We start from the raw sequence: 15592 nt of genomic DNA, 5'->3' as shown, positions 1-15592 counted from the left end.
GTAATGAGTGAACGTCACAAGGAGCGATAAGAGGGAGCATTCATACATGATCATCTCTGCCCCCTCCGCCTCTCCTGTGGTGGCAGAGGGCGCGAGCCCGCCGGTGTGGCCCTGCTGTGGCTTGGCACGGAGACGGGGAGAGCGCCGCCGCCGGTGCCAGGCGCTTTGTACTCTGAGCCTGGGAGTAAAAGGATGGAGGGAGGAGGAGGGGAATTAAATGGTGGGGTGAGGCGCGGTAGACAGAGAGGAAGAGAGCACGGAGACAGTGTAATCACTTTTACACTCCCCGGTACTGCTGTCCGCCTGACGCTCGGCACTTATCCTCAGTATCTCACCAGCCGCTCCCTGCTTTCTCTCAGCAGAAACCGGAGCTCCCAGGGTTTTTGTGCGTATTGAATATGCGCAGCTATCTCGTTAACTTCGACTCTCCCGCGTTCGACTTCTTCTTGTGCTCCTAAAACTGGTGAACTGTCAAATATTTGGCTTTCGCTAAGTTGCCGCGATCGAATTTCATATGAAAATGATGTTTTACGGCCTCCCGCCCTCTGCTGCTTGTAGGTCCTGAGACAGAGTACTGTAAGAAAAATATGACTGTAATGCAATTCAACATGATGGCAGCTGAAACCGACACCGGCTCGCCGCTGCCGTGAGGCCGTCCGCGGCGTCTGGGAGGAAAATACAATGATGTTCTGAGTTCACAGGGAGGAGATGTGCCAAGCCCGTCTGCTGGCTGAGATGCTACCTGACTAATTTTGGCTTGGATATACGCTTATGTTTGAACAGGACAATGACTCCCTTTCAGAAGTTGTTCTATTTTAGAAAAATCCCAGGCGGTTTACAGTCAGAGCTCTCAGAAGTACGCCAGCAAGAGGCTTTCAACCTGTCAAGTTCTTACTTTTATGGTGCGCGCAGTACAGTACGGTATGATTTTGAGTCCGCTGTATGATTATGAGGGCATAAAATATGCTCCCCTGTGCGGTGGTTATGAGATGGAGGTATTGTTGGGAGATTAAAAGCAGGTATTCAGATTTAGGGGTTTGAGGCTGAGATCTTTTCTACAAGATTTCAGTCTAGTTGAAATGTGCACAGACTAATGTATAATGTAGCAACACACACACACACACACACACAGTCATGCCACCACATCTAGCTCTTCCTCAGCCTTCTTTAAATCCTCCCTTTTCAAACTGCCCTGGATTGAATCATCATTTTATCCTACTAATAGTTTTTTTAGTCCTCCATTGTTGCTCAAAACCTGTTACACACACACACACACACACACACACACACACACACACACACACACACAGATATATATATATATATATATATATATATATATATACATATATGTACTACTATATGTGACGTATCCTCATGCACGGCTCTCGTGATATCTTACAAAATCGTACAATTGCTCATTTGCTGTGCGTTCTCCAACGTCCAGCAACATTTGTCAATTTTCGCTCGTTACGATGCGATCCTTTCAAGATAAAATTCCTGTCAGCACAGGAAACAATTTATTTAGGTTTAGGAGCAGATTGTAGTTTGGTTTTAAATAACGACAGCTGTGTTTCTGCAGACGTTACGGGACAAGTATATCAACGTTGACACTCCCATCTTCATACTTCCTGGTTCACCATTTCATGCATTATAAAATAATAGTGCATAACGTCTTGTAGGTATATGTGTAACCGTGTATGATAACAGCCTGATCTATGAGCCACACGCTTTATGTGGAATCAATCCAACATGCACGCCCCGGCTGCCAAAAACAATCGTGCGCTGCAGCTGAAAATGGTCCCCAACAAAATGCCCAATTTTCTTCAGTTTCATGTCTTTGAAAGAAACCAATCGGCTCGGAAACAGAGTGCCACAGACTGCACGGGGAAGTCAGAATGTATCGAGAGACAAATTAACATTTTGGTCTTTTCGTGGGATTTGCTGACGAAAGCAAACATTCGCAGCCTCGCGCTTACTGTGACCGACTGGGGATGACGTCTTAAACGCTCCTCCCTTTAGGTAACCCCGACCCTGACATGTTTTCAGGAGCTCCCCACTGGATGCGAGTCGACCGTTCTGCTGAAACACAAGCCTTAGCGACTCCTGCCGCCATGCCTCTTACAGAATAATGGAAAACAGATGGAGCGTAAAACCACTGAGGGTTAAAAGCAACTCCGAATTTTAAATAAGCTGTGATTCATCGCTGCACCCCTCCACCCTCTGTTTCATGGTGTTTATAGCCGGATAGGTTAATGGAGCGACGTTTGATAAGGACACACGCGTCACTGACAGAAATAATTACACAGGTTTTTTAAGCGACATGCATGAATAACGGTGTGTTGTATCCACACGCTTTTCGGGGCGTGGCCACACTTTTCAACGGCAATTTCTAGAGCGTTCCCAAGAGTTTAATGACCGAGTGCCTTTTCCCCGTCTGTGAGACGAGCTCCTGAATCTGCTCACGTTCCGTTGCACCGATAACTATAATGAAACCTTCATCTCTGCTTTAACAAGACTGTTTAATAAGCCGCCTATCGGACCACGTATTAGATCACAGAGGAAGAGCTGACGGATGTCGAGAAGCGGATTAAAAAAACACCACCACCACCACATCTTTGTTGGGCTGTTCCTTGATTAAAGACCCCCACCAAAAAAAAAGTATATATAAGGAGAAAGATAAAAGTGCAGCACACCAACGTACAGAATATCCGGAACATTTGGGAGTTTTCCCCCCAATAAAAAGAGGAAATGTTAAATGGTTTAATGTCCGAGAAAGCGAGTGCCAGTGTCTCTCAGGATTGTCTTTTTGCCAGCCCATCACTTCATGTTCGTAGAAAGATGTGAAACTGGGCTTTAGTTATCAGACTTTAGCCTTCACATTTTTAAATCACAAGCTTTTATGTCTTCTGAGCTCCAATATGCCAGCCACTTCCCAGCAGTGGAGGCACACACGCAGGCGGCATCTGTGCCAGCAGAAATGTGGCTCATAACCGATATCTGTTTAGCGACAGTCTATGTGGCATATTCAAGCAGACTGAAATGTTTATATTGAATGTTTCAGCAGCTTGAGAATCACCATGGTAATGGTCCCAAAGACAAAAGCCCTAGCCTTTTTGTCACGGGTAATTATCGCAGAGCAGTCCCCTCAAAGCCTTCCATTTGGCTCTGAACAATTTCACATTTAATTTTGCTCGCATGCATTTGACAGTGCTTTTTATAAGAAAAGAACTGTATTCAAATCAGGCTTGAATGTAGAATTTAAATACCCATTGAAATGATTTCCGTTTGAGGCAAGTGGCTCATTTTTCTCCTCAGATTATTTCGACGCTAGAAACTATAGAGGAACGGATAAGGAGAGTTATAGAAAGACCACTTGGAATTTCCTAATGAAGCCACCTTCAGCATGGGAGCGAACATTCAGGAATCACAATACCTTGAAAATGAGCTTCAGTATTAAACCCAAGTTAAGGTGTCTTATCTCCCACAAGCTGTTGAGACCCTGAACACTGACTTGGCGGAAAGAAGAAATAGCATTGAGCTGCTGCCAAAGCCGATCCCGCCGAAGTGTCATCTCCGCACGCTCTGCCTCAAACTCCATGTAACTCTGAACAAGTGGGTCAGAGGAATATGAAAAAGTAATGTGTCTGAGAATCCACTCAAAGATACACACACCCTATGCAGTGACATTAGATGCAACGCAGAGCTGCTGCTATGGGTTGTATTTAGTGATTACAGTAATTGTCATGTGAATCACCAAATGCAGAATACAGCCTCCTCTTAGCTGTCTTTTTCTGGGTTTTACCAGAATCGTTTCTCGGGTAATTCGGACGTGGGCTTTTACTCTCTTCGTGTTTTTTTACACCTGCCGCTGAAATGCATCTCGAGTGATCACATGTCGATGTAATTGCACCGATCCGCGTGAAAATCCAGGTGTAAAAGCACCAGAGAAGCATTGCGGACAGATTAAAATTCAATTGCTCAAACCACCTGGGGAGGTGTAAAATGGAACAACTTCTCCGGGCCACATGTGCATTTTTTTTTTTTACACTTCACTCAAATCACTGTATCCCCGACAATGTTCACAGATAATTAGTGCTACGTTGTGACTTGATCTGAGCTGAAAACTGAGAGAAAAATAAACATCCTCAAGCTACAGGAGACCTATATAGACTCAACAGCAGAGGATAAATGCTTTTAAAGTGTGCGTACGTACAGGGGGGCATTACCTACGACACATGGCATTTTAAATGTAGCGCAACCTGGTGGTAGTGATGGTCGCTCTGTGCTCCACTCCCAACCTCTCGACAGGATGGATATATTGTCCAGTTCATGATCCCCAGAGGATGAAGCTCACAATGTTGCTGATCCCCGGACCTCTGCCAGCGGCAGCGTGAGGTTGACGTTTGTGGTTTTTGAGTGAAATGTCTCAAAAACTTATGGATGAGCTGCTATGGATTTTGGATCGGACATTTATATTCCCCTCCGGATTAAGGATGCACCAATTGGACTTTTTCAGTCCCGATGCACGACACATGATACCCGAGCTTTGGGTATCAGCCGATAGCAGTTTTTAATAAATGAGCTGAAGTGACTCATTCCTTTATGTGTCGGAAATGTGTGTTTATTGCACCGATCACTAAGTCAAATTATGTGTATGTGCAAACATACATGGCATTCTGACACTAGATATAGCAATCTCGCTGAGTCAGCATGATGCTTTAAAAGCTGTAGTGTGGTATACACTTGTTGTAAATGTGATATTTCTATCTGCGCCTGTTTTCTTTCTTCTATTTTCGGTCTCTCTTTCTCTCTGCCCCTCATCACTCTCACCCACTCCACTCCTCTCCACTCCTCTCCACACCTCACCCCCTCGTCCCTCTCTGCTGATACACAGTCTGGATCTGTTAGTTGAAGTCTGAAAGGCTTCAGACATCTTGGATGCTTCCTGCAGCCTCCCTCTCCCACCACAGTTAGAGAGGGTGAATAATTCACAAGCGCGTTGCCGTAAAGATAAAGCTTGTTTTTTTTCCCACCCTTAAGCAATGAACCGAGGACTTCCACTCAAAACCAAAAGAGAAAAAAAAGTATTCTGTTTAAAAATACTGCTGATACATTTATAAGAACATACTGCAAAGATAACTCTATAAATGTTTTACTGAATCCGATAGCCGTCGTATGGAAAGGGAGGGAAAACTCAATGCTCGGTGGTAAGACGGGTGTCCATCAGGGAGATTTATTTGTACAAGACTCCATGAAAAGAAAATGAAAAAAAGCTTTTTTCTACAGTGTGTGAAACACTATTATTCCTGTACTCCATTTATAATCAAGTGCACTCAGAAACAAATTGCATGTAGGTCCGATTATTTATTTTTCTTTTCCAGACATTATTTATGAGGACTCTAATATCTGAGTGTTTGTGGAAAAGAGCAGAAGTGTAGCCAGACGGTGATGAAGGACAACGGCAGCAGGCCAGCACGATTTTATAAACATTGTGTTTAAATGCTTTTATCAGCTAAAAGCCAATGCGACTAAATCTTTAATTAAGTGAGAAAAGGTGACTTTCCCCCAAAACTACTCTGTTATTTTATTTCCCTCCGTCTCAGTTTAGGGGAGGACAGCAGGCGTTCTCCATGCTTCCCACTTTGTCCCGGTCTCGTACTATCACCGGGAAGTTTTGAACAAAGTTGTTTTATTAACGACGCTGAGGTTTAGCGTTCAACAAGTTTTCCATTTCCAGTCTAATTTCCTGCTCTCCTGCCAGACGGAACCACCGCGAGCTTTTGGAAAACCATTCACATCCCTTCTCGTCTAATTTAAAACACACCCAATCATCAATCTGACGACGAATTTCCTGTTATTTATAAAAAGCTGACATTTTCAAACGTTTTTCATCCGCGGTGACATTGTTATCTTGTGTGTCCCCAGTGTCGTCCGTTTCTTTCCTTTCCTACTTACCCTTTATCAAAACCATGTCGTTTCCCAGGGGAAAACAGAAGTCCCTGTCCTCCCTTGTTGTTTTCCAAGAATAGATGACTCTTATCTGGTAATTATATGACTCTCAAAATTGCTTCCTACCTCCTACAGTTCCCACGTACCACTCTGATTTCACTCTTTATTCCAGGAGCCCACCGTGGTTACATTTCTACTTAACTCAAAGTGCAAATTGCTGATAAAATAAACTAGTTTCTTGAAGCCACCCTTTACGAAATGTGTCCATTAAGTCCATTGTTTTTTTTTTGGTAGTCAATCTGTAGCTTCCTTCTGTATTCAAACCCTCACATCCACATTGATGCCAACTCACAGCAGCAGTAGAGCAGCAGCTCCAGTGTTCTGCGAGGTGAAATGACTGTTTTTGTCAATGGAGTCTTGTAGCTTTGAAGTGAGCATAACAGCTTCACTTCCCCGTCAAAGCTGTCTGTCTGATCGCGAGATAAAGCCATGAAAATATTCTAAATATAGTGTTCACTTATACTGATATAGAATTCTTTTTTTTTTTTTAGACGGCTCAAATAATTGTATCTTTCCGTCAGACAGCCCTTTTCGATGAGCATCTGAAGCCGCTATGTCGTTCTCTTAAAAGACGCCAGACTCCATTACTAAAACAAGACATTTTAGCTTGGGAGTACACATACAACACCAAATCCAAACTTCACAGCTAACGTTGACTCAGCCGGTGCTCGTGTTTACGCTTATCGAATACAGATTGACTCAACCAGCTATTGTTTGGACAATGGCCCCATCTTCACCACCATTTCATATTGTGTCCATCGCTTCTCTACACAGCTACAGACAAGTCGGGAGTAAATTATGTGGAAAAACACGCAATGTTTTGTAAATATTGCCTTGACAATGCTTTTATGTTTTAGGTTCTTTCTTATTTGGATTTGACCAATTAGCCACATCTGAATCTAGGTCTATGTGAAAAGTCCCTCTTATGCCCTAATGTGTAGCTTTGTGTAAAGAAAAGTCAGAACTTGGTCAGAATTGATCAGTATGATGAAAACTAATGAGGCTCCCGTGAGAATGTTGAGGTTTTCCTCTAAAGCAGGGCCCTCTACTCGTGTACCAAGCGCTGCTGAGAGCGTGCAAACTGTCATTACAATCAAAGGCAACAACAAGTGATTTCAGTGTTTGAACCAGGGAGGGAAATCCCAACTGGCCTTCTGCAGGAATGAAGACGTCCAAAAGAAACCTCAAGATGCTCAATTCTCCTACGATTCAGACGGCGGTGATCCTGCGTAGCCGTGTGGGAGGAGTACTTAACTCTCCAGGAGATGGAGGGGATTTAGAGCTGTAAAGTGCAGGCACAAGTGACATAGTGAGGACATGAAGAAATGGTCAGGTTGGCTGATCCTGGAGGACTGAGACCGTCAGGGTCATAAAACAAGACGATTATCCGACTGCTCACACCTGTCATCCCAGCGTTACGAAGTGGATCTCAGATGAGGATGGAAGCCACATTGCACTGGCCACCCTTTAAAAAAAAAAGTGATTTATACAAAGGGAGGTGAATTACCAAACGTGTCATTTGGTCATTCATTAGTGTTTTCCATGGAGTCCTTTGAAACTCTGCGACTGCGGCCTGCAGGGCAGGTGTTGCTGCACAAGGCTGGCTGAGCAGTAGAAGCCCCGGGCTTTCACCTCACCGCGCAGCAGCCATCACTCTAAATCACCCCCCCCCTTCCTCCTCCTCCTCCTCCTCCTCGTCTCTCTTTGACCTCCGCTAGCATCCACTGACCCGGAAAATATCGGGTGAGTCCAAGCCACCGAGAGCGGCGCTGGCCTTTGCCTCGCCTGCTAACAGCAGAAATATTGAGCCAATTACAAGATTATTATCTGGTGGTGGTGGCAGGAGAACACTGTGGGAGTGTAGTCCTGCCTGCCAGGGCTCCCTGCTGGAAGAGGGGGAGGAAATGAATCAAAGGCTTGTGGGGGGAGAAGTGGACAGCACTCATGCCCACTTGCCTCCATGTCTTTACAATTCCCCGTCAATTGACAGACATTGGCCCGGATCCAAGCCGCTTTCCAAAAGAACCCGGGGTAACACCAGGAAATGGCCCGTTCAGGCCTGATCACTTGTTAGCTTTTTACTTCCCCCTAATTCAAATGTCATGTTGTCATATTATGCGTGCACCCGATTTACAGTAAATAAGACCGTATGGCGCATTCAGACTTGGCATGTATAACAGCAGGCAGACATGAGTCACAGCCTGTGCATGAGGGCAGAGTTGAGTTCAGTAGGGAAACGAAAGCAGTGATGCGTCAGGCCCCTTTATTCCAAAGTGGTCGCTTTATAGACGAGCCTACAAAGGACACATTGAGTGATGTACTGCGCATTACTGTGTACATTGGATTTTAGTTTTTTTTAATAGAGCTGCCTGAATGAGTCCTGGCATCTCCCTCCAGCTAGTTAGTTCCATATGAGAGGAATGACGTACAATTACAGCATGTGTTATGTTCTGTCATGTACACAAACTGTTTGTTATGTTCTAAACTTCTTCGTCACCTTAAATATATTTTCTGTCTCTCTCCAGTACTTTATGTGTGTGCCAAAGCAGTGAATTTGATTTAAAGGCGGCCCGGGGTTCATGTGCCGCGTTTCTTATTTTGTGTTTTTTGGGTCCGTGTCTTGTTTCGTGAGTGGATCCCGCTGCCTGTGTTTCATGCCTCAGTGTGCTCAGGGAGTCGTATTTTAGCAGCACGATGAAGACATCAAAGCGGGATCTGGAGCTGCAGTAAATATCAAGCACTTGGACAGTTTGTCATCTGTTACATCACCTTCTCTGCCAATAAAGTTTCATTAGAGCGCGCCGCATGCGTCTCCTGCCGAATGGAAAGAAAACCCCCAGTGGGGTTCACTCACTGCCGATCTGTAAGAAGAGTTTCTTGCTCTTTTGTTCAACTAAAAACCTAAAAGTTCAGAATTGAAGTGCTTTACTTCTAGAAACTTTGGTGTGGTCGTGGTCACGGAAAAATGAATCAACAAAATGATTTGTTTGGAAAGAAATGCTCCACATTGTCCAGGTTTCCACGATTAGCTTTCGAGGTCTTTATAAATGTTGGACCCGATCCAAAACAAGCCGTTTCTGAAAATCCGCCCGAATGCGACATGCATGAATTGATTTATGAACAATGAGACCTGATCCGCGGAGACCCGAGTGCAGTCGGACCAGATCCACAGAGATCCAAAGATAATTGCACCGAAAACAGAATGTGGTGGACCCGAAACACAGCACACACTTCCTGATTGGACGGACTCGGGTCATGGATACTGGGAACCACGTGGACGTTAATTTACCTCTGCTGTCAGTTTGAACCAGTATTTCTGAAAACCGAATTTCTTTGAGCTTTCTGACTTTTGGTTGGACAAAATGAACAATTTGAAGACGTCAACTTGGGCCCTGAGAACTCATTATTTACACACATACTTGACACTCTTTATTAAAGGGGAAGGTGCCGCATTCACACATCAAAGTAAATCTGTTTACAGGTTTTTTAGGAGTACCATTGCAGAATTTAAAATACCTACGCTGAGAAGGGTTGAAAAGGGATGGAGGGCACGCTTCATCTCTTCCTTGAGGCTAAAGGCTGGAGGCTACGTTAGCTGCTACTAACATAACCCAAGTCTCTGGAGGAGGAGGAAGAACGAGTGGGATAAAGATACAATAGCTCTGCTACATCTTTTTTATTTTCATTTATTGCGAGTTATAGAACGTTGTAGAAGTGCAATTAAAAAATTGCTTGCATACTCGTTTAAACAATTCATCCAGAATACATAATAACTCTTAATGTTTAGTAATTTGCCTCAGAAACAATCTAAATGACCTCTAATCAGAATCTGTCTCCTAAGGATGAACCTGAAAACATTCTCCCAATAACTATAAAACGTACATCAACCTGCGTACATGAGCCACTTCATGACTCTTGACCGCCTTGGACTTCCAATCGTGGCCGCCTTCACGTTGCACACCGTCCCGCATACCTCACCGACCCTGAAAGTCTCCCCGGGGTCGCCCTCGCACACCGACGCCGTGAGTGCATCGACCACAGAACAAGCTCGACGCACGCCATCAAATATGGATGCTTCCTGTAGTACGGGCTCGTTTCTTTTTCATAAAACAATAATGTTCTCTTTTGCATCATGAAGTCACGGCACACTGCAAAGGGCTTCTCTCTCAAGTCGAGCGGATCCCAGATCAGCGTTTTGCTCAGGAAGACTCCCCATCCCCTGTCAATAATTGGTCTCTATGTTCTCTTATTTTCGACGTGTCAGCTTAGCCGGCGTTACAGTCTCCGGTGGCATTGGGTTTGTTTTACAGCGCCGTCATACCGGCTCGCTCTGGCCTCTCGGGGGCGACGGGGCAGAGCTAATGCGAGAGGAAAGGAGCCTTGTCCGTGTTGCTCTTTACACGGCTGCAGGAGAGGTCGCAGATACCGAGAGGACTCTGGAGGTCAGGCGATGGTCAAAATGTTGCAGGCGGATGTCGAGACGTCGGTGCGCCTGTGTTGCGGCTCTTGCGCTTATCGACCGCTTCCTGCGGGGCCCTCCCTTGTGCTGACCCTGTGATCCGTCTCCACTCAGCCACACATAGCATGGATGTGTTTTGACATTGCCCTGAAGGTATTGACTTATGGCTTTTAGATCGGTTTCACTTCATACGATGAGCCGGCAGCCAGCAGCAGTTTTTAGAGCCACAAGGATAACTGGCACACACGTGCTGTCACCTCGGGGACCGTGGCTCTTCAGCAGTTTGGGATTCCTCCTCCGACATGGTTTCACTGTCTTAACTCGACTGATTGTGTTCCATGCAAATGAACATCATGTTGTATTAAGAAGACTTGAACCCAGCGATCGAGATGATGAACTCATGTTTACAATGTTTACTGGGGGATTGAATCCAGCAAGAAGTAGGGTCATTTTCTCATTGACTTCTATACAAGCGAAGGAGTCCCCTGCTGGTCAGTTGAGAGAATGCACATTTTCAAACACTTCCGCATCGGCTTCACTCAACAGAACCGGAGGTTGCTGCCCGGTGTGGAAGGAGGAAAAGACTGTCTTGAAAGCATAACTTGTTCCAGCAAATGCTTATATTCAAGTGGGAAAGATCTTTAGCGAGTCTGAAAGGAATAAATAACGTTGTTTAGAGCAACACAGTTGGCAGAAGCTGGAGATCCAGGGGATTGGATGGCTCAACAAAACGCTGGATGGGGATTTTTGGGGATGATTGTCCGCTTCCCATTTTCTACTGACAATCTTAGATTGTAATTGTTTTACCCATCTGCATCAGACCAAAACCAATGCTTATGTCTCATTCTCAAGGGCAATTTAAAACTTTGTACTTTGTTGTTTACTCTGGAGGACTTGTTGGGGGGGGGTGTTGTGAAACCAGCCATCTCGTTCATCGTGACAGCTGCCGTCTTTTATGAGCGCGCTCTGTTTGTCTAAAGCTCTTCCTCTGCAAAGATCTCCGTGCCCTCTGTCTCATCTCATTCCGTGTATGTTAAACGGAGCATGATTGTTTACCAGCCTCATTCGGCAAAAGGCAGGAAAATAAAACGGTGCCCGTCACATCAGAGAGAGACGCTCGGCGGTAAGAAAGAAGGCGCCGTACTTTGATAGCGCGTCCTCGTGCTCGCCCGCCGCATGTGAACACCAGGCTGAAGTGTTGTTTGTTTTTTTCAAGAGGACCTCCCCTCCTTTCGGGGTCTCAGTAGTTCTGTCAAAAAAAAAAAACTGCGTCCGCCCTGGGAGCAGCTTGGGCCACTTTGTCAGCGCCAGCCCTGCCTTTAAGCAGCACCAGCCAAGCAGATGAATAATTAACGCCTGCATTCTGTACTTTGGTGAATGTTAAAGCTGTATTCTGCAGGGGCTCTAAATGGCAGAGGGAGGCCGCGTTAATCATTCATAGGCTGCTTTTACCCGCTTTGCTTAAGGTCGCAGTCCTGAAGGCAGCTAGGTCAGAAGCAAAGTAGAGAGCGAGGAGGAGACGGAGAAGGGCGGTGTGGGGGGGGGGGGGGGTGATCGGATGGTTTCCCCGTCTTTTCTTTTGTGAGGTTGTTGCTGGACTCAAACGCACATGGCGGGATTTTTATATAACTACAACTGCAGTTGTTCTGAAACCCGTATCTGAAACACTGGAGTCTATGCACCAATCAGATATCCCGTTTTTTTTAAAGAGTCTCGGTACTGCGTGTGTGTAAACTTGTGCTACACATCTTCGGTTAAACACTCGTGCACCTTGCTTTTTCCCCTGATAATGTTCGAAAACAGATCGGTATTGAAATCGACAGGAGAGCTAGCTAACGTTGGCTGTTGGCTAAATAAACGAGCTAACAGCTAACGGAGGTTCCATTGAGTTACATTATGATGCTTTTAAGCTCCATAAAATATGAAACATGTTATCGATAATACAGTTGTTTGAGGGAGATGTTTTCACAGCAATATAAGTCATTTAAAATACCAATATATGGCCTGTGTGTGTGTGTGTGCTGCTTTTTATTACAACGCCTACAAACAGCAAATCATGTTTCAAATGAGTACAATGTTAAACCACAAGAACATTTCTCACTATCCGCCAGAGGAATACCTTTCTGATGCTCTCGCACCATTTGTTGCACGAGTGAAGGAGATCAATTATGCTGGGAGGGCCTTTCGGCTCAAATATCAATATTTTATAAGCAGCGCTGCCATAGTATGGGTTTAGAGATTGACGTTCTTCTTTTCACGCCGTATGAGGGTGAAGAATACACCCTTTCAAAATGGCCCCCGGGGAGTCCCCTTCTTGATTTCATAAGCCCTCCGGCTACATTAAGGAACACTTGCTGTAGCATCTGCATACCATCACCACTAGAATGTGTTGAACATCCGGAGCACGGCGCTGCGCCAAAACTGCAAATCAACATTTTGGTCACACCGCTTGGCAGCTAATTGAGCTCAAAGACACCTGATCGAGATCAAATAAATACCCCACTGCAAACAAACCGTTTCCAGTGTTATTCTTGATTGATTGGACTCAACGTTTTTCCGATGACATAGCTGTCCGGCTGTACTGTTTATTGTAATAAGAGCGGCTGTACGACTGCAGCAGTCGCTCCGTGCGGTTCAGTGCAGGTCAAACAAAAGGCTCACTTCCTTCTTCTGTTTTTTTTCTTCTCCTCTCAGGGAGCTGATGCCCAAGACTCTGGAGGGCCAGATCACCATGGAGAAAACCCCCAGCTACTTTGTGACCAGAGAGGCTCCGGCCAGGATCGCCGCCATGTCCCGGGACACCAAGCTGATCGTGGTGGTGAGGGACCCCGTCACCAGGGCCATCTCGGACTTCACGCAGACGCTGTCCAAGAAGCCCGACATCCCCTCTTTCGAGAGCCTCACCTTCAAAAACAGGACTACGGGGCTCATCGACACCTCGTGGAGCGCCATCCAGATCGGCATCTACGCCAAGCACCTGGACAACTGGCTGCAGTACTTCCCCATGGAGCAGATCCTGTTTGTGAGCGGCGAGCGGCTGATCAGCGACCCGGCCGGAGAGCTGGGCCGCGTGCAGGACTTCCTGGGGCTCAAGAGGATCATCACAGACAAACACTTTTACTTCAACCAGACCAAGGGCTTCCCGTGCCTCAAGAAGGCCGAGGGCAGCAGCAAGCCCCACTGCCTGGGCAAAACCAAAGGGCGGACCCATCCCAACATTGACCCCGAGGTGGTGCAGAGGCTACGGGACTTCTACAGGCCCTTCAACATGAAGTTCTACCAGATGACGGGGCGCTTCTTTGGCTGGGATGACTGAATGTGTTTTTCACTGAGGACTGTCAGAAATACTGGAGCGGAGTATTAGGAGCACTCTACTAAGGGGGGAATAATATTTTCCCAAAAAAGTCATGATCTTACAAGAAACATGTCTAATATTACAATTTTAATGGACATAAATTGTAAAATGTATGAAAAATAAATTGTGTTTTGGCAAGCAAAAATATTTATAGTATTTATGGAGTCAGGCAATGCTAAAACATGCACATCTAATTTTATCAAGCTTATGTAGTTATTTTATTTTGTTGTTCTTGAAATCATAACAGTTTAGTATAAAAGTTCTAACTTATTCTATCATTATTATTATTCTTACTCGTAAATATGTTACCTCATGCTTATAATATGACTTTGTTGGACTTCATTCTAGTCAAATATAAGATTAAAATATATTTAATAGGGTTAGTTTTAAATTCACAACATAGTTCACATAATATATAAATATATATTCGAGAACATAACAACCAAAATGTTACAGTAAGTATTCTTAAAATATTTTTGCCAAAATACCTGACATTTTCTCAAAATATGGGATTTTATTCTTGAAATATTACAACTATTTTCCTCAAAATAATATGACTTCAATCCCCAAACAGTGTTCCTAGTACTCCGTCCTCAGCACTAACCCTAAGCAATACAAGAGAGGAGGAGGCTCCCAGATATGCAATATTTCACTGTTACATTTTTCATCGTCAGAGCTGCCTCTAATCCACAATCACGGAGATATTTTCTTGTTGAGTTGTTAAAGGATCTGCGTCACATCTCCCTGCACTATCTGAAGTTGTTCTTTCTCCCAGTTTGGGAGTCCTTGGCTGCGACACAGAAATATTGTATGCAGTGCTTCTTTACGAAGATGGGTGAAATCACATTGTGTCCAGGGGCTTTTGATAAAAAAAAGCAGTGTTTTAATGCCATATTTTAAACATACATAGCTGCTTTCAAATTTGAAATTTTTTCTAGCAAAAAGAAGAAAAAAAAGAATATGAAAATATATGTATTTTTGAAATGTATTTATTCGAGAAGTACACAAGCAGTACGTATGTATGTTGAATAACTCCTCAGAGATTATTTGCTCTCTAATTTTTCTTCCCATGCCTTTTTTTTTTTTTTTTTTTTTAGTGTTTTCTTTTTGTTTTCTACTAAAAACAATGTTATCCTCATTTTAATTTCAGGTTGTCTGAACGTTGATTTGCTGTCCCGTTGGGAACGCTCGTCTCCGCTCGGCTTTCAGTGCCGGAGCTGCGAGTTATTTTCCCTCAAAGGCCCGCCCGCCCGCCTTCAGCTCATGAAGTTACGGGCTAAAGACAGCACTCACTGTTATTCAAGCAACAGCGACTCCTTCCCAAACTGTGACTCAGATTTCCTCAACATGCCTCCTCGTGAATTGAATACACTTGATGTCACTGGCCTTCCTTGGCTCGAGGCGGTGTGTGCGTGGAAGTGTGTTTAAACCCGGGGAGCCGGAGAACAATGGCTGAGTTGTGTTCCTAATTTCTGTCTACTTGTATTGTGAGCCACTTTCTGAAAGCAGATGTGCCTCAAAAGACTCAAAACCATGTTGTGTTTTGGTGTGAGCGTCAGAGAAGAAGCTAATATAGATTTTCTTTGGTTGGGGGTTATATTACCAATCTAATTGTGCTGTTCTGACTGTTGTTTTCTTAAGATGTTGGGATTTTTAAGGCACTTCTTGAATAAAAAAAAAATGCTATATGTAAATATTTTCTTCATACTGGCCTTGAAATATATATATTTTTCAACTTCTTCATGGAAATGATTCCATCTAAAAAA

General features: G+C 44.5%; 1 protein-coding gene across 1 annotated transcript in view; it reads left to right on the top strand.

Annotated features, from left to right (window-relative positions):
* The window catches only part of LOC306752100 (heparan sulfate glucosamine 3-O-sulfotransferase 3A1-like), a gene marked incomplete at its 3' end in the record, with an annotated part of 29498 nt that extends 15711 nt beyond the window's left edge, over window positions 1-13787 (top strand). Inside the window, exon 2 of the mRNA XM_079235801.1 lies at window positions 13166-13787. Within this exon, the coding sequence (XP_079091927.1) occupies window positions 13166-13787 (622 nt within the window). The remainder of the gene's footprint in view (window positions 1-13165) is intronic.
* Window positions 13788-15592: the final 1805 nt, after the last annotated feature.

Source organism: Taurulus bubalis (genome assembly GCF_910589615.1).
Source record: "Taurulus bubalis genome assembly, chromosome: 2".
Lineage (NCBI taxonomy): Eukaryota > Metazoa > Chordata > Actinopteri > Perciformes > Cottidae > Taurulus > Taurulus bubalis.
The sequence above is the reverse complement of the archived record's forward strand: the minus strand, read 5'-3'. Positions and strand labels throughout refer to the sequence as shown.